The following is an 18,774-nucleotide window of genomic DNA, read 5'->3' on the forward strand; positions in this document are numbered from 1 at the left end:
CCATGTAGTGATGCGAACCAAGGATCGGCTTGGTGCCTGCTCTGAATCCTCTACTGAAAGTGTTTACTGTAGGGGTTTTGAGTGTCTTTTGCCAAGCAGTAAATGTAATCTTCCCTTTCGTGTCAGTGCCGATCATGCAGCACCATATCACTATATCCATTTCACAGGCACCAATCCCAGGGAGTGCTTCCTCTCTCCTCTCTCTGCTTGTACTGTAGGCAGTTCTTGCCCCTTGAGCACAAGTACGCCATCCAGGTTATGCTTATTGGACAAGCACTCCTACACTGTGTATAGGGCTAAAGAAATGCATGTTCATCTCCAGCTAAAGATTGAGGCTCACCTTCATTTCTCTATACTGCTATTCCAATTCCATTTCTTCTCTGCAGCCCTGGTAATATATTACTTCTGGGGGGGGGGGCGTTCTTTACCAAATATTAAAAATTCTGCACACAATATTTTAAAATTCTACAAAATTCTGCATATTTTATTTGTCAAACACAATATAATCATGCCAGTTTCAATTATTTTGGTAATTTTATTTCAAAATACCTGTCAGCAAGTATGTCTGTAACAATACAGGTGACAAAAAAAGATTCAAAAAATATTTTTTGACACACAGATTCCTTAATAGATATATTCATACAGAACATTGAATAATCCATTTAAATGACAATGCAGAAACTTATTTCTCACATCCCTTAAAAGCAGTGCAAAGGCTTGGGGGGTCAGGGGTAATGGAGGACCTGAGGGAGAAGGAAGTAGTTTCTGGGAAAGAGCCTGGGTGTAAACTTGGAGGGTTGTCAGGTGTGGGTGGGAGAAGTGTGGAACAGGTTTTTTTAACGGCGGGGGAGGGATTGTTGCGGCGCCTCCCCCATGTAGACCCTGGCTGACCCCTAGTCTCCCCCATTCAGTCAGGCACATCTGTCCTGTCCCCGTGTGGCCCTGCACCCCAACTCAGCCATCGCTGTCGACATGTGTCCTTGCACTCCCCCACCCCTAGGGGCCCTACACACCCACTCCCATTCAGCCCCTGACTCAGTGCTGTCACCCCACTACCTCCTGTGCCTCCACCCCAGTCTGACCCATTCTGTCCATCGCCCCCCATATCCTGTGCCTCCTCATTTGGCCCTGTGGGTAAGGTGCTGTGAGGAATGCAGCCTCTCCTCCTCCCTCTCTGTGGTTGGCTGAACTGGCTGCCCTCTCTTCTGGCATCACAGCAGCCCTTAGTGGATGAAACATGTAACTACAGCACCTTCCTGGCACAATGTTTTCTGTGGGGCAGAAGGGTATCTATGGGGAGTCATCAATTCTGCATGTGTACAGTGGTGCAGAATTCCTTCAGGAGTAATACATTGTTCTTTAAAGTGACTTACTATTCATTAATCACATCTGTTCTGTGAGACCTGAAATAGTACAATGTGTAAGAAATAGGGCTGTCAATTAATCACGGTTAACTCATGCGATTAACTAAAAAAAATTTAATCGCAATTAATTGCAGTTTTAATCGCACTGTTGAACAATAGAATACCAATTGAGATGTATTAAATATTTTTGGATGTTTTTCTACATTTTCAAATATATTTCAATTACAACACAGAATACCAAGTGTGCAGTGCTCACTTTATATTTTATTACAAATATTTTCATTGAAAAATGATAAAAGAAATAGTATTTTTCAATTCACCTCATACAAGTACTGCAGTGAAATCTCTATCATGGAAGTGCAACGTACAAATGTAGATTTTTTGTTTGTTTTTTGATACAATAACTGCATTCAAAAACAAAACCATATAAAACTTTAAGCCTGCAAGTCCACTCAATCCTACTTCTTGTTCAGCCAATCACTAAGAAAAATGTTTGTTTACATTTACAGGAGATAATGCTGTGCAATTCTTATTTACAATGTCACCTGAAAGTGAGAACAGGTGCTCGCATGGCACTTTTGCAGCTGACATTGCAAGGTATTTATATGCCAGATCTGCGAAACATTTGTATGCCTCTTCATGCTTCTGCCACCATTCCAGAGGACATGCTTCCATCCTGACTACGCTTATTTAAAAAAAAAAAAAATGCATTCGTTAAATTTATGACTAAACTCATTTGGGGAGAATTGAATGTTTCCTGCTGTCTTACCCACATTCTGCCGTGTATTTCATGTTATAGCAGTCTCGGATGATGACCCAGCACATATTGTTCGTTTTAAGACAACTTTCATTGCAGATTTGACAAAATGTGAAGAATGTACCAATGTGAAATTTCTAAAGATAGCTATAGTACTCGACCCAATATTTAAGTATCTGAAGTGCCTTCCAAAATCTGAGAGGGACGAAGTGTGGAGCATGCTTTCAAAAGTCTTAAAAGAGTAGCACTCCGATGTGGAAACTACAGAACCACCAAAAAGGAAAATCAACCTTCTGCTGTTGGTATCTGACTCAGATATCGAAAATGAACATACATCGGTCCACACTGCTTTGGATCGTTCTCTAGCAGAACCAGTCATCAGCATGGACGCATGTCCTCTGGAATGGTGGTTGAAGCATGAAGGGACATATGAATCTTTAGTGCATCTGGCACGTAAATATCTTGCGACGCCAGCTATAACAGTGCTATGCGAACGCCCGTTCCCACACTGGGCTGAAATTGTAAACAAGAAGTGGGCAGGATTATCTCCTGCAAATGTAAACAAACTTGTTTGTCTGAGCAATTGGCTGTACAAGAAGTAGGACTGAGTGGACTTTCTAGGCTCTAAAGTTTAACGTTTTGTTATTGAATGCAGGTTTTTTTGGTACATCATTCTACATTTGTAAGATCAACTTTCATGATAGAGATTGCACTATAGTACTTGTATTAGGTGAACTGAAAACTACTATTGTTTTATACAATGCAAATATTTGAAATAAAAAATGTAATCTGAGCACTGTACACTTTGTATTAAAATCAATATCTGAAAATGTAGAAACACCCAAAAATATTTAAATGGTTTTCTATTATTTAACAGCACAATTAAGATTAATTTTTTTATTGCGCAATTAATCAAGATTAATTTTTTATCATCGTTGGACAGCCCTAGTAAGAAAACAATGATATTGGGGGAAGATAAAAACTTACTATTTTCCTGTTTAATAGGAAAGTATAATATGAGTATAGATAGGCTCACAAAATAATTATTGCAAAATAAACATTGCAAGACAGTAGATACCGTCCTGAGGTTCCTACTCAGGCAGAGCTCCCGCTGTACTTAACCAAACAAAGAAAACTTTGAACTACTCAAGGTTGTGTATCAGTTTCACAAAGGACAATTCCCAATTGTTTCCCATGTAGCAATCATGTCCTTTTGTTATGTTTATATAAAGGAAAGATGGAGCCTGTTCCCCAAGCACTTTAGTCTATTAAAAGTTTCAATCCAATAATAGTTTTGTGTGCATAAAAAATGAAGGATCAGGATGCATCTGGAAAAATGTGTATTATAGTATGTGGAAAGTGTTACATGAACAAGAGCACTAGGTCTTAATTTTTGTAAGTGAAGTAAATTTTAGTGCTCCTCAAAGATGCTAGAGTGGCAGTCTTACAGACTGACAGTTTCTAGTTAACCATGGAATAAGTTTAGGATAGGATGCAGCAATGGAAAGATTTGTGTGCTCCCCTAGCAATAGGCCTAAATTATATTCTTGGAGGACCACCTGTAGGAATGAGAGAGTAATCAAATATTCTTACCTGTACAGTCCTTGCCTCTGAGATTGCCAGGAAAGGTGGGTTTCTCTGTCTGTGTGTGTGTGATCTGGATACCCATCTACCAGGAACTAGATTGAGTTAATCAGTTTGATCCACAGAGGCTACCAGATGATAGCTTTCAGTTGCTACCCAACTTGGTTAGATTTGAACTGGTCACTGAGAGTGAAAGACTCCATATCCCATAAATTCTCTCATGTTTCATCTAGTCCATCCAAGATCATCCTGGTGTGTAGTTAAGTTGTGAACTGTGTTCACATTTGACATTGCTGATTACTGATGGCATATAGAAAATTGTAGTGTGTCTAGGATGTTCTTTAGCATTGCTTGAGCAGGTGAATGTGATTTCAGGCATATAATAAGTTGAATTTTTATGGCTGTGAAGCCCTTAATGGCTCTTACCTTTTGTATTACCTTTATTGACTTTGTAATTTTCTTTTTTCAGAGCTTAAAGAAGCCCAGAGGAGAAAGAAACTACTGGAAGAACGATGTAGACTGGAAGAAAGCATTGGCAATGCAGTTTTAATTTGGAACAATGAAATCTTGCCCAACTGGGAAACTATGTAAGACACAGTATGTTTTACATCGTGCTTAATGGTAACTTTCTATATCCTGATATATAGTAAAGGATTAGTCAAGATTATTTTATTTTTAGAGGTGCCAGAAGCTAGTGTGTATATCAGTCAAAGGTGACTTGCAAAAGGAATTGGTGTGTTTAAGGAAGACACTCAGGTGGTTCTCCAAAGATGATGGAATTTTGTTAATTCAGTTTCCTTATTACCTTTAATAGAGTCTCAGAAATTAGACAATCAGACTGAACATAGTATATTATACACATAGTTATTACATAGAGCCATGTAGCCCTCTGTTTCCTGACTACAAAAACAACAAGGAGTCCTTGACTATACAGCCATATAATTTAAACTGGTTTGAGCATGTTAATTTATGGTCTCCCTTGCACGTGGAATAAAACCCATGTTTCAGAGATGTGCTTCATCACAATGGCCACTTCTCTGTAACTGCTGTTAATGAAAAGTAGTGAGTTTCTGAATCTTGCTTTAGTTCTTGGTGTGGGAGTTTAATTTGTGTCCATTTCTAATAACCTTTTCAGCATGTGGTATACAGCAATGATGTTCAAAAATAATCTAAGATCAGGGAGTGGTTGGTGACTGGGACCTCTGTTAGAAAGCTACTAGAAAAAATAACACTTACAGCCATCTATTTGTCAGGACTTGATTCTCCATGACTGCTTGGGCTTTTGATTTATGTACTCCCAGATGTGTCTGTAGATTTAAGCACAGGTATGACATTACTAATCCTCTTAATTTACATTGGGATACACCATGTATGCCAAACCAAGTGGTTGGAAAAAAAGAAATAGGGAAAACCATAGTTTAAAAAAAACAAAACAAAAAAAAAAACCCAAACCCCTCTTTTCACAGCTAACACTTTTTAAAAGACATAGTGCAGGCAGTTAGCATGCCTAAAAACATCAGTGTGTTGCCTACTGTAACATTCGGCTGTTCACGTTTTTTAAGGGTTTTATTTGTTTCATTTCTGCTTATTTGACTTAGACAATGATTCCTGAATGGAACTTTTACTCCTGGGGGAATTCTGTGGCAAAAAAATTAAAAATTCTATACACAATGTTTTAAAATTCTACAAAATTCTGCATATTTTATTTGTCAAAGTAACACAATATAATCATGCCAGTTTCAATTATTTTGGTAATTTATTTCAAAATGCCTGTCAGTGAGTGTGTCTGTAACAATACAGAGGACAAAAAAAATTCAGGACATGTTTTTTGACAAATAGATTCCTTATTAGGCATATTAATACAGAATTTTGAATAATAATTCATTTGAACGACAATACAGAAACTTATTTCCCACATCCCTTAAACAGTGCAAAGGCTTGGGAAGTCAGGGGTAATGGAGGAGCTGAGGGAGAAGGAAGTAGTTTCTGGGGAAAGCGCCTGCATGTGAACTTGGAAGGTTGCTGGGTGTGGGTGGGAGAAGTATGGAACAGGGTTGCGGGGGGAGAAGGCACAGGAGGAAGGGGAATGGAGGGATTGTTAGCGAGTTGGGGAACCTTCCCCATGCAGAGCCTGCCTAACCCCCTAGCCTCTCCCAATCAGTCAGGCACATCTTTCCTTGACTCCATGTGTCCCTGCACCCCATACCCATGTTGCCCTGCACCCCATTCCTCCCCAGCCCAGTCTGTCCCCTCCACTAGCCTTTCTGAATCGTGGTCTATGTGACCATCCATAGCAAGCCCATGTGCCCCATTCTGTCTTTCTCCCCCCTCTCCCCCCCCCCGCCTCCTAACCTGGCCCAGTGGGCAGGGTGCTGTGAGAAAAGCTGCCAGCTGCTATTGCCAGTGAGCTGGCTGCTCTGGTGTCACTGTAGCCTTTGGTGGGCAAAATGCGTAACTGTAGCACCTCTCCAGCAAAATGTATTTTCTGCAGAGGAAAAAAAGTCTGCCAGGGACATGAATTCTGCATGTGCACAGTGGTGCAGAATTCCCCCACAAGTCAGCTTTGCATGATCATACCATAATGATCAAATGTGATATAAATAAAAGATTAAAAAGCAAATAAAAGATTAAAAACATCCTGGCCAGCTGTGTATTGGAATGTGTCGGGTACTTGATGAAGGAATTTCTAGAGAACAGAAAGAAGAAATTAAAAACCAATTAAAAATTTAAATCTCTATTTTAATAATTGAAAGAGTCCTAATTTTACTTCATTAGTTGTCCCTAAAACTCTTTTCGACTGACATTTATAAAAGAAAGTAGTCAATCCCACAAACAAGGGCCTTGAAAGCTTACCATTTCTAGTTTATACAAAAGCATAACATAGACTTTCGGTTAGTGCCTTTCTTGTCAATTTACTGATCCTTAGAAATGTGAAAAATAGAATATTGTGATCAAAATAAATCCACTTGATTCAGTGGTTAATACAGCAGTATGTTAGGTGGATATGTTTCCATGGCTTTGCGTTCCCCTTAAACACACTTACCACTGGTGTTCAAATGCTTTCACAATCTTCCTCACAGCAGCCTTAGAATTATTGGCCATCAATTTAATATGGTTTAGAACTGTTTCACTGAAATGTTTTTGACTCTTGCTGTCTCTATCTCCAAATTTGCTACTTCACGTGCTGCAGCCACGTACCGTGCTTTCTGCTCCCGGAGAGTACACACAGCTTAACGGTTGGAAAATTTTCATCTCATGGGCAGGGTTTTGAATGGGGGAGAAGATAATCTTTTATCACTGGAATGGAAATATATTTTATACTGCAGACCTGGGTTTGTCCAGTCTCTAGTTCATGCAATGGAAAGTTTTTTTTCTTTCCCTTCTCCTAATCCTCCCTCCACTCTCCCTGCTTGCGCACTTTCTCTCTCTGTCTCTCTCACGTTGGCCCATACAGAGTGGCAGATTTCTAGCAGTCTTGGTTGCAGGGTTCCAGTCGAAAGCCTTCAGTTTGAGGAAGAAGGTAATGTTAAAACAAAGTTCGAAGTCTAGATAGTACAAAAGCATGAATGAGTGCTGCACAATCCCTATTTGATTTCTCAGGCGGCCCATAGCAAGCTGACATACACCTGGGCCTGAATCCTCCAGTGCAGTAACAACACCTTCTACTACCTATAGTTCAGTAGAACACATTTTATTTTAAACAGGTGCTGCTCCCGTAAAGTTCGAGAATTGTGGTGGCAAGGTATTCCTCCAAGCGTGAGAGGCAAAGTCTGGAGCTTGGCAATCGGCAATGAGTTAAATATCACCCATGGTGAGATTGACATGTATTCTGTCTGCATATTGAGACACTCAGATAAATCATGCTTTAGCAGAGAGACTTCCATTTAGTTAGAATGTGTTAGAATTTGGGGGAATGAAGAAGTCATAGTCAGTTGTACTTTGCTTTCGTTTAAGGATACCATGTGTTTTTGCTCCACGCTGCGTATGGTCGTCTTATTCCATATGGGGTGTTTAATTTTGGGGGTGTTCTAGGGATTTTTTTTCCACTGCTCAGTCTGAGTCATAGTTCTGGAACATTGCTGTGCATTGCTTTGATAAGTAAAGATGTTCAGAGTTAACAACCCCATTTCAGAGTCCATAGAAAATAAGATATTTCATATAATTACTGTTAATTATGTAGTGCCTGTGGGTGTGCACATACTGGTTTTATTCTGAAGTGAGACACTTGGTCTGTGAGTGAAGGAGAGACTAACTTGGAACAAAACCTGCTGTGGAATTAGTCCTCCTTCCCACATGTTCATTAATGATGATATCAGCAATACATTAGTCTGTTTCCTTGATTTTGTACTATGTTGTTCTTTCAGTCCTTTTATTTTTAACCATTCCAAAATGACAACAAAAGGGAAATGCTGTGGATTTGCCGATACTCTTGTGGTTTCCTTCTACTGTATATGCTTTTTCTGTGGCTGTTCAGTGTACCTCAGAAATTGCTATAGGATGGAACTGGAAGAGTGTGTGCTAGTTGTCACAGTTCTGGGTGGAATTTTGAGTGCCAGAGGTCTGTTACCCAAACAAATGCTAAGAAATATTTATATAATCTGTTCCACCCAGACAGTTACTTCTGCTCACTGCATCTAAATTATATCCTGATGAAACAAATCTTCCAGCACCCTAGCTTACCTAAAATTCAATTAGTTTTTTACTTTACAGATACTTACTTTGTTTGTTTGTTTGTTATGGGGGGCAGGGGTTGTTAGCATGCTGACGTAATCAGTAATTGAAGATGGATTTTAAAAAGTACTTGTTTTTCAGAACTCTATGATATTTGCTTGGCTCGTGCCAAAGAGAGATGGCGATCACTTAGCATAGGAGTCTCTGAAGGAGAATGTGAAGGTATATGTTTTATTTGGCAAAATATTGTTCCGTATTGTGTGATAACTTCCTCTTCATTACAAAATGAAGAGGTGGTGGTTTTAAAATCATTCCTAAATGTTAAACTAAAATAATATAGTTTAAAAAAGCTGGAAGAAATATCATCACAGTAGGTGTGGGATATGTGGTTGGTAAAGGGGTATTAAAAACACTTCTGCAGGAAGGTAAAAAATGAAGTGTTAATCTCTTGCATGCGGTAGTTTACTGCATTATTTTCCTCTTTAACGTATCTTTAAATTCAGTTGTATATAATTTTTAAAAACTGTTCTTTGCAAAACTTTCCTTTACCAATAGCTTAAAGATTTTTGGATGAATGGTTTATATAAATATTTTAAGCTTGCTGTTTGTGCTGTAATACCTTAAGATGTGTTGCTTTCTCTTCCTCTAGTTCAGGAGATCTAAATTCTTTGAAACTTTAGTAGTAGCAAATTGCTTTCTTAATAGTTCAGTGTAACATTGAGTTCCCATGAGAGAGCTGCAAGCCTATTGTTACAGACTCAGCTTGTTGAGATTTTTCCAGTTGGTTGGGTGTGGAGAGAAAAGATGAGAAAAAAAATCTGGGTGCTTGAAATAAGATACTTTAATCTGTGAGGATGACCACCTCTCTAAGGAGTGATGATGAGCAGAACCATGAATGCATTATACAAGGGCATTTCCCAAGGAAGTCCTGTTTTACTAAAACATCTTATTTAGGCCATAGGGATGGTATCTAATATAGTTGGGGTTTTTTTAGCTTCTTTGACTATTCATTGTCCAGAGTTTATATCAACATGTGGTTAGAGTAAGTGCTAGGTAGCAGCAATTTGTACGTTGCCTTCTCTTCAAAAACCCAAGCAGGTAGAGCTGATGATACTCAGCAGGACAGACAAAACATGAATAGATATGAATGTTTGGACACTGTGGGGGGAAAAGTTCATGTTGTAGGTGCATGTTTTCTTTGATTAAAATTCATTTAAGAAGTTGCTGGGGAAATATTACAATTCTGCATCATCTGTAAATGTAAATGCAATGCCAAATTAAATGTGCAAAATACCAAATTTACTCGGTGTATGAGACATGGGATCACTTTAGTTATGTCTTTTGCAGAAAATTTACATAGGTGCCTTCCAAAAAACCTTTAGCTAGAAGTTAGAGGTGTAGGGCAGAAGCTGTCAGTCTCTATATTTCAGTTACCCTTATGCAAAACCAATCTTTTTCAGAGCGGTTACTTGCTCTGCAGGCCCTCGGCATCCTAGGGTATGGTACACGGGTTTGTATATGCCCCCTGACTGGGCAGTAGTGCCTTAGAATCATAGAATATCAGGGTTGGAAGGGACCCCAGGAGGTCATCTAGTCCAACCCCCTGCTCGAAGCAGGACCAATTCCCAACTAAATCATCCCAGCCAGGGCTTTGTCAAGCCTGACCTTAAAAACCTCTAAGGAAGGAGATTCTGCCTTCTTCTCTCTGATATCACTGCATTCAGACTTATTCAGGAATAACCTGCACTATGGGACAGCTTCAAGCCTGTGTGTGTATATTAAAAGGTATTAAACACAAAATTGTATTTTGATTTCTGCAGATGCTGGATTTTCTGCAGCAGACAGGGAAGCAAGTCTGGAATTAATAAAACTGGATATTTCTAGAACGTTTCCCAATCTCTGTATTTTTCAGCAAGTAAGCGATTTAATTTTTAATCACACAATATTTTTCAGTGTACACTTAAGTAGTAAAAACAAATTTTTGAAAAATCTGCACTGAAATACAGTAACTCCTCACTTAAAGTCATCCCGGTTAACGTCGTTTCATTGTTACATTGCTGATCAATTAGGGAACAGGCTCGTTTAAAGTTGTGCAGTGCTCCCTTCTAATGTCATTTGGCAGCCGCCTGCTTTGTCCACTGCTTGCAGGAAGAGCAGCCCATTAGAGCTAGCTGATGGGGGCTTGGAACCAGAGGCAGCTCCCCGTTCCCCTAAGTTCCCTGTGCGGCAGGTGCCCAGCAGGCTATCAATTGTCAACAGTTCAGCTGTCCCTCCCCTGACTGCCATGTGTTGCTCCTGCCCTCTGCCTGGGAGCCTCCTACTTGCTGTGGGGGGGGGCGGCGCTAATGTCAGGGGGTCCCCCTCCCCAGCTCCTGCACCCTGCTTACCCCATCTTCCATAGAGCGGAGGGGACATTACAGGGTTCAGGACCGAGGGAGCTTCCCTGGCAGCAGCTTCTGTCTCGACTTGCTGATCTATTTAAAAAAGCAGTAAACTTAGGGTGGGGTCAACGTACTTAAAGGGGCCTTGTGCAGCTCGCGCGCGCTCTCTCTCTCACTCACACTGTGTTTCTGTCTGCTATGCTGTCTCCCTTCCCTCCATTCGTGGTGCCTTGTAGAGTGTGAGGCTACATTAACAGCAATGGGTTAACCCCTGAGGGCTCAGCTGATTGCTAGTTCATCATTTAGCAGTAGGGCATTCCCTGGGAAATATCCCACCCTCTGACTTCAACACCTCAACCAAGCTGCACAACCATCGTTGTGTACTAGTATTAAATTGTTTTTTTTTAAACTTAGTGTGCGCACACGCACAGTCTTTTTTGTCTGGTGAAAAAATTTTCCCTAGAACCTACCTTCCCCCTCCCCCATTTACATGAATTCCTATGGGGAAATGGGATTCGCTTAACATTGTTTCGCTTAAAGTCACATTTTTCAGGAACATAACTACAATGTTAAGCGAGGAGTTACTGTAGGTTTATTTTGTGTTCTCAGTGTAGAAGTCTTAAATACCAACATGCAAGTTTGTACTAAAGTGATTAATATATATGAGTAGTTTGTGGTAAAATTCATGTCTGGTGTTCCTGAATGATAAGTATAAAAGATTTCAGGAGAGCCTAAGACTGCTCAGTGTAATGTATGGCAACATGTAAGACTTCTCAGGGCTTGAAATTAACATAGCTTTTATGGGAATCCTCCTTAATATGCTGCGACTGTTCTTACTCTCCCTTTCTTCATGGCTCAACCCTACTGCTAGTCTAATAGATAGAGCTAAACCAACTTGATTAGTGTTCAGCTTCCTTGGTACTAATATGTAACAATGCATAAAGCCGTAATGTGTTTCTAATGCTTGTCCTTCTGCACTTTGGTCATTAACCTGTTGGACAAACTGAATGTGTTTGGAATAAATAGGCATGGGGAGGTGTTCCTTAGTCACATTAGTGATGCATTCCACATAAAAGTTGAAAGTTTCTGATTTTTTTCAAAGAAGTCTAGGGCAGGGTTCTCAAACTTCATCACATTGTGACCTCCTTCTGACAACAAATATTACTACATGATCCCAAGAGGGGGAACTGAAGCCTGAGCTCCCTCCGGGCGGGGAGAACAAAATCCAAACCCCACCACCCTGGGCAGGGGGGCCTGTAACCTGACCCCCCCCCCCCCCGCCCCCCACCAAGGGATGAAGCTGAAGCCCAAGTCCAGGGTGGTGGAGCTCGGATTGCAGCTTTGGCCCCAGGTCCCAGCCAGTCTAAGGCCAGCCCTGGTGACCCCATTAAAATGGGGTAGCGACCCACTTTAGGGTCCTGACCCTCAATTTGAGAACCGCTGGGGATTTGGGCACATCTTTTATTAAAATTACTAGCCTATGTGTCTAAGGGTATGTCTACACAGCAAAGAAAAACCCACAGCTGGCCCATGCTAGCTGATTCAGGCTCACGGGGATTGGGCTGCAGGGCTGTTTCATTGCTATGTGGACTTCTGGGCTCAAGCTGGAGCCCAGGCTCTAGGATCTTGCGAGCACAGGAATGAAGCAGCCCCACAGCCTGAGCCTGAGTCATACACTAAATCCTCTACGCAGCTTTGGATCCTCTCATATTGTGGATATTTACAGAAGTTGTACGATTCATTTTTTATTTTTCGTTATAGGGTGGTCCTTACCATGACACGTTGCACAGTATTTTAGGAGCTTATACATGTTACAGACCCGATGTTGGCTATGTAAGTGAAGTTATATGTTGCAATTATGTGAGAGTGTTTCTGTTCACTTGCTAGGCTGTTCTAAAATGATTTTGTGAGCATTTTTGGTTTTGCTGTACATCTTTGGTTATCTTGTGGTATATTTTATACAAAATGTTGTGTCAAGGGATATGTGCACTATTTTATGTTTTGCTGTTACACTGCTAGATTTGAATGTTTTAATGAAGTAGAGATAAGACTTTAACAAAATCTAGGGCGCACATATGTGCTGAATGAAAATTGAAATATAAGCCATCTGGTTAAGTCACTCTTCTGAACCACATACTGTATTTCACTGCAGTCTTATTGAGGTGACAGCTTGTTACAATTGTATCTCTTCTCCAAGATGGCCTCTGTGTTCACACTTCTGGGATGTGTGCCCCAGCACTGCAAAGCTTCTGGAACATTCTGTAAAGCAGTACCCATTGGGACTGCGTAAACTCCCTCACACCACTGAACAGTCGGAGTGCAGGTTATAAAAGGACTATATGGCCGCAGCTGCTTCATTCAGTTGTTTTTCCAGCTGTGGACATAAAGTTATTCAGTCTGGCTCTGGATCAGTTATTTTTGGCAGGGTGGGAGTGGAGGAGGTGGTAATACCCCAAACCAGAATTTCCTTTTCCTCTTTTTTGTCAGTTAGTATATTTACGATGTTTCAGAAGTTGTTTCTGTGATTTTTGGTTGATCTGGTTCCTGAGGAACGGGAGAAGGGCAGATATATATGATAGAGTTCATGGTCCTCTGTTCGTGGAGGACAGTATGTACACCCACTGTTCTAAACATCTGCATCTTCACAATTCAGGCCTACTTGGATTGGCAGCAGAGGCTCCAAGCTTTCCTCACTGAGGAGGCCAGGTCCCTGGATCCAGCATCAGATCTGTTTATGCCTCTGAAAAGGGATAGCAGAGACCATTTTTGGCTTCATTGTCAGGCAAATCAGGATAAGAAATCTCAGTTGGACAGATTAGAAACCTGAGGTCCCTAAAAGGGATGGAAATGGGTGGTTAAGTAGGCAACATAGCACTCAAATACATGGTGCCTTAGTCCATGCTAGCTGGGGTGTAAATCCTAATGGCGGTGGACCCTGCTGGTCCACTAAAAGTTCCCTAGTGCACATTAACATAGTACAGTCTGAAACAGGACTACACGAATGCTCATTTGGGGACTTGTAGCATGTGCCAGCAGGATCCACATAGGCTAGTTAGTGCACAGCATGCTGGTTTGCACTGGAGTTTACAGCCCAGCTGGTGTGGACAAAGTCACTGTGTAGACAAGCTCATAGAGTGGATTAGTTTTACATATGTTAACCAAATCACCTCCAGCAACTAGCAGTGAATAGAAATTATACTCCATGTTGCAAAGAAATGAATGAAAGAATCTACAAAGGGAAGAGAGGAAGGGAGGGAAATAGATGTTAAACTGTCTCTGGACTCTCAGGAAACATGCCACATCTGAGGTCTTGCAGACAGGGAAACATACGAATAGTCAGTGGTAAAGCAGATATGAGGCGCTTCCCATTGTCCTACTTCATTTGTTGAAGAGGCTGCCCTTTCTGGTACTAAAGGTGGTAGAAACCACTGGACTTAAGATGACTGTGGCACTGGTAGGAGGCTGAAGTGTAGGTCCTCATCCTCTGGTCAAGTTTCAGGAACCGCAAAAGCTGGCAGTGGACTTGGTGCTGGTCTCTTTCTCAAGTGTTTCCTCCATCTTCAGGCAGAAAAGATTCTTCCCTTCAAATGGGAGGTCTTCCATAGAGGTGTGTGGGTGTGTGTGTGTGTGTCTGATAAAAGGCCAGACAATTGGAGCCAAAGTTTATAGTTTCAGAAATATCTGGTGCTGCGATCAGAACTGCTGCAAATGTCCATGCAATAGCAGTAGTCAACTAAGTGGTTGTGGCAGAGTAGTGAGGCACATTAGCTGGGGTAAGTCTTAATACCTGAAGGCCTTACTAAGGGCTCACTCTCCCAGATCTAAAGTAGTAGTGATGGCATGCCTCTACTATTTCCATCAGAGATCTGTAGGGCTGCTATTTGTAGTACTATTTATGCCTTTATTCAGTATTTTCTGTCTATCAACATAGTGTTTAGCTCTGATATTTCAGGAGAGCAGTCCTTGTTTAATGCCACAACCCAGCTTTCTGCAAGTGGGACCCAGGCACAGGCCACCTCAGAAGGAGAAGTAACTGGTTATTTGAGAGCCTTGCCTCTGCACACTCACACTTCTGTCATCCTTTCCTTTTCCTGAGGGCTCTTTGGTTCACTGAAAAGCTGAGATGGTTGTGGCCTTGTTAGAACCTCTGCTGTGAAAATTTGATGCCTTGAGAGAGGATGCTTGTGTGGCCCCAATAAGCACATCCTCCTGGAAGGTTTACAAAACTCAGTGGTGCATCGCACAAGTATGATTGTGAAAAGGCAACATTTTTGTAGAAATAGGTTACTCACCAGTCACTGTATCTTCTTTCTTTAGGTTCAGGGCATGTCATTCATAGCTGCAGTATTGATCTTGAATTTGGATACTGCAGACGCCTTCATTGCTTTTTCTAACCTTCTGAATAAACCCTGTCAGATGGCATTTTTTCGAGTGGACCATGGCCTTGTAAGTACACAGGAAATGCTATTCCCTTTATGCTTATATTGAAGATCTGTTCAGGTACAAGACAGAACTTCAGCAAGGGTTCATAGTCTGTTTTTCAAAGTTCTATCTAACATCTATTTTTAAAGCAACAGTTAAAAAATAAAGGTTACTGAAAGGGGAAAACTGAATGAAATAGCTGCCCAGTACTGTGTGATGCTCAGAGATTATTATGAGCATGATTATTCTAAGTGCAATTTAATGCATGCATTGTATATGGGAGCCCAACTCAGCTTAACAGCCTTACAAAAATGGATTGGACCACTTTTTATCCCAAACTAATAGGTTGCTAAAAATAAACTGTTGATGCTCTACAATTTGAATCAGCAAAAAGAAAAGGAGTACTTGTGGCACCTTAGAGACTAACCAATTTATTTGAGCATGAAAGCTTTAGTCTCTAAGGTGCCACAAGTACTCCTTTTCTTTTTGCGAATACAGACTAACACGGCTGTTACTCTGAAACCAATTTGAATCAGGTTTCCCATTTTTCTCTCTCTCTCATAGTTCTGCTGTGTCAGCTGGGATTTGAGAGTTAGCTAAGGGAATTGGGCAACCAAATCCTTACTTCCTTATGCTTCTTTGAAATTCCCAGCTGGCATGTATAACAGACTACATGGGGAACATACCAAAATTTCCAAACTTCATTCCAGTTGCATTAACTCTTACAGATCTGCTATAGCTGCCTTATGACTTTTTTTGAAAATCGCTTTGTTTGACAAAGAAATATGTGGTGTTCTGTACATCTTCCCTATTTTTCCTTTTTAAATTAGAAGTATATGCATAAAAATAGGATATTAGTTCCTTAAAAGTTCAAGTGGGGAAAACCGGTAGCGGGAACAGAGTGATCACTGTGGGAGTTACTGTCAGCATTTCCTCCCTAGCCCTTGTATAATAGGAGACTGATACATGTGACTGCTCTGTTGCAATTCCTGAAACTCATCAGCAGTAGAAGCCTTTAAGGTGGCGTGTTGCAACTCAATTCACATTGGCAGCAGCAAGATCAATCTTGTTCTGACTCCAGTTGGCTGCACTCAGCAATAGAGAGGGAGCACTGTTATGCTCACGCGCACAAATACATTATCCAGGAGGCTGGCAGCAGAGTGATACTTGCTAGAACCACTTTTTTTTCCAGTGGAAAGTTAGTGCCTTGGTAGCCCACAGGACTATTGCCTATAAATCAGTTTTAGCCCCTATTAACTAAATGGGAGGTATAGTAAACAAATGCTTTTAGGAAAGTGGTGGCAGTGAGAAATTGTGGAAATAATACTACAGTATTCCCCAACTGCCTATCCTAGATTAAAATCCTAGGGAAAATCTTGCAACCGTTATGTAGTAAGGAAAAAGCAACAGACTTGATAGGATGATTTAAAGTGAGGATGAGTTTTCTGATGGTTAGTAAGGGGAGCTTGAGATGGGATGTCTTTCCAGATCCAACGCTGATCTGCTGTATAACTTAATCTTCCTGTGCCTGTTCAACCATCTGTGGAACAGATATGATAATCCGACACTAAACTTCTCTGAAGGTAAATGAGATTTATTGATCCAAGAGGTAAATTCAATAAATCTTGATTGCCAGAATGAGAAATCAACATGTACTATTCATGCATTCTTAACATTTCCTAAACCATCTGGAAATGTTCAATTATGGCTATAGCACTGTTAGTACTACTAGTAGTTCTAGTAATGTAATGATTTTTTTTTTTTATATCTTGCTGAGTAATTTGCTATATTAAATTCATGTTACTTCATGACTCTATAGTTACATATTCATTTCAGAACTTCACTTTATTCCACTTATAAATAAAAATTATATATCCATGCTCTTGTGGTGTTCACAATATTTGAAACATGCCATATATTTAAGAAAATGGTAGAAGACGCTATAATGTCACACACAGTCTTGAGTAAACATACCTACCAATTAATCCGTCAGGATCAAGATAAAATACCCCTTCAACTATTTCAATTCTAGTAAGACTGTCTAATGAAAGCAATATAGCACCAAATTTTTCAGACCATTTTAAGAGTATTGCATACTCTTACAGTGTCTGGAATACAGTGCAATACAGTGTCTGGAATGCTGTGCAATTGCAAGGCTTTAGTATGTACTGGCATTAACATCTAAATATTAAGATAGTTTAGAAGCTAGGACTGGATGTTGCATTACCTACCTACATTTAGATTTTTTAAATTACATTATAGAGCAATAGAATTCACAGCCAGCTGCAGGAATTCTGTACTGTTACTAATGCATAACTGGACAACTTTTTTTCTCCAGTTCCCTGCACTCTAGTTCTGATTTGCATGTTCACTGTACAGCTTTTTCTCAATGACACATTGAATGCAGGGATTTTGCACAATTATTGTATAATTTCTGTGCCATGTAATCACAGTGATTGGTTGCTCTAAGTTCTTATTGTGCTCCTTGGCTCAGTTTTCCAGCCGTTTGCTTAACACTCCAGTCAGCTGAAACAGAAAAGCTCCAGAATGTACATGGAAAAGAAGAAGAAAAAATATTAAAAAGCAAAGAAAATGGGTTTGTTAAAGGGGACTTTAAAAAAAAAATTGGACTCGCTTCCATTCTTCCTTCCATCTACTTCACTTTCCCTTGTGTCATACCAGCAGGACGCTTGTTCCCACCACAACTGTTGTATTTGTGTTGGGAGAATCTCAGTCTTTTCCTGCCATTTTAGTTTTGGTGCATATTGTAACCAAAAATATATTAATGGGGGAGGAGAAGGAAGAACCTTGCTGAGCCAGTGGGATTGAGAGAAGGCATGATCGGGGAGGAGCAAGAAAAGAGCAAATATTTTGTTAACTCTTTAACAGTTTACCTCTCCACATGTGTGACACATCATATTGTGTTTTGTATTTTATCTGGATATTTAATCATCAGATTTCACAATCCATTTCTGTCCTTTTATTAAAGGTCTAGTAGGGCATTGGACTGGGAGTCCAACTGGTTTCTGTTTCCGTCTTTGGTACTGATTTGAAGAGTGAGCTTCAGCCTTCTCTGTTTCCCCTCCTGTAAAATGCAAATTATGCTGACCCTCCTTCGTAAATCACTTTGGATACTATGAGTGAAAATTGTGTGTAAGAGTATAACTTGTCATTATTAATTCTCTAATAAGGGTTAATAAACTTCTTAGCTTCCAACCTTACTTTATTGGCTGTAAACTCTTTGGACTGGAATTCATTCAGTCTAAGATTATTACTGCATAAACGGAAAGCACCCTTAAGTTATCATAATCATAATAATCTTCCATTGCATTTAAGTGTAGTAGCCAGTAAATTGCTTATTTCACCTGCTGGTGTTTTTCTTTCTGAAAGGAAACTGACCTAGATCCAAAACAATAATTTCTTCCATTGAACAGATTTAGGAGGGTAGAAGGAATGGAACTCAAACATACATGCACATTCAGGCACGTAAATCCTTTGTGTAAACATTTGGCTATGTATTTTACAGTGTATAATTCATATTGTTGGGGTTTTGTGCCCGCTTCAAGAAGCGGTCCTGAAATTAAGTTCCTTAGAA

The 18,774-nt window shown here is 40.3% G+C and overlaps 1 protein-coding gene across 2 annotated transcripts in view; it reads left to right on the top strand.

Moving 5' to 3' along the window:
- The window catches only part of TBC1D14 (TBC1 domain family member 14), a 110,433-nt gene that overhangs the window by 74,553 nt on the left and 17,106 nt on the right, over nucleotides 1–18,774 (top strand). For both annotated transcript variants that reach the window (XM_077815879.1, XM_077815880.1), the window contains 6 exons: nucleotides 4,175–4,292; nucleotides 7,410–7,516; nucleotides 8,518–8,598; nucleotides 10,197–10,291; nucleotides 12,519–12,590; nucleotides 15,075–15,203. In XM_077815879.1, coding sequence (XP_077672005.1) covers nucleotides 4,175–4,292; nucleotides 7,410–7,516; nucleotides 8,518–8,598; nucleotides 10,197–10,291; nucleotides 12,519–12,590; nucleotides 15,075–15,203 — 602 coding nt within the window. The remainder of the gene's footprint in view (nucleotides 1–4,174; nucleotides 4,293–7,409; nucleotides 7,517–8,517; nucleotides 8,599–10,196; nucleotides 10,292–12,518; nucleotides 12,591–15,074; nucleotides 15,204–18,774) is intronic.

The sequence above is a fragment of the Eretmochelys imbricata genome, chromosome 4 (genome assembly GCF_965152235.1).
Source record: "Eretmochelys imbricata isolate rEreImb1 chromosome 4, rEreImb1.hap1, whole genome shotgun sequence".
Lineage (NCBI taxonomy): Eukaryota > Metazoa > Chordata > Testudines > Cheloniidae > Eretmochelys > Eretmochelys imbricata.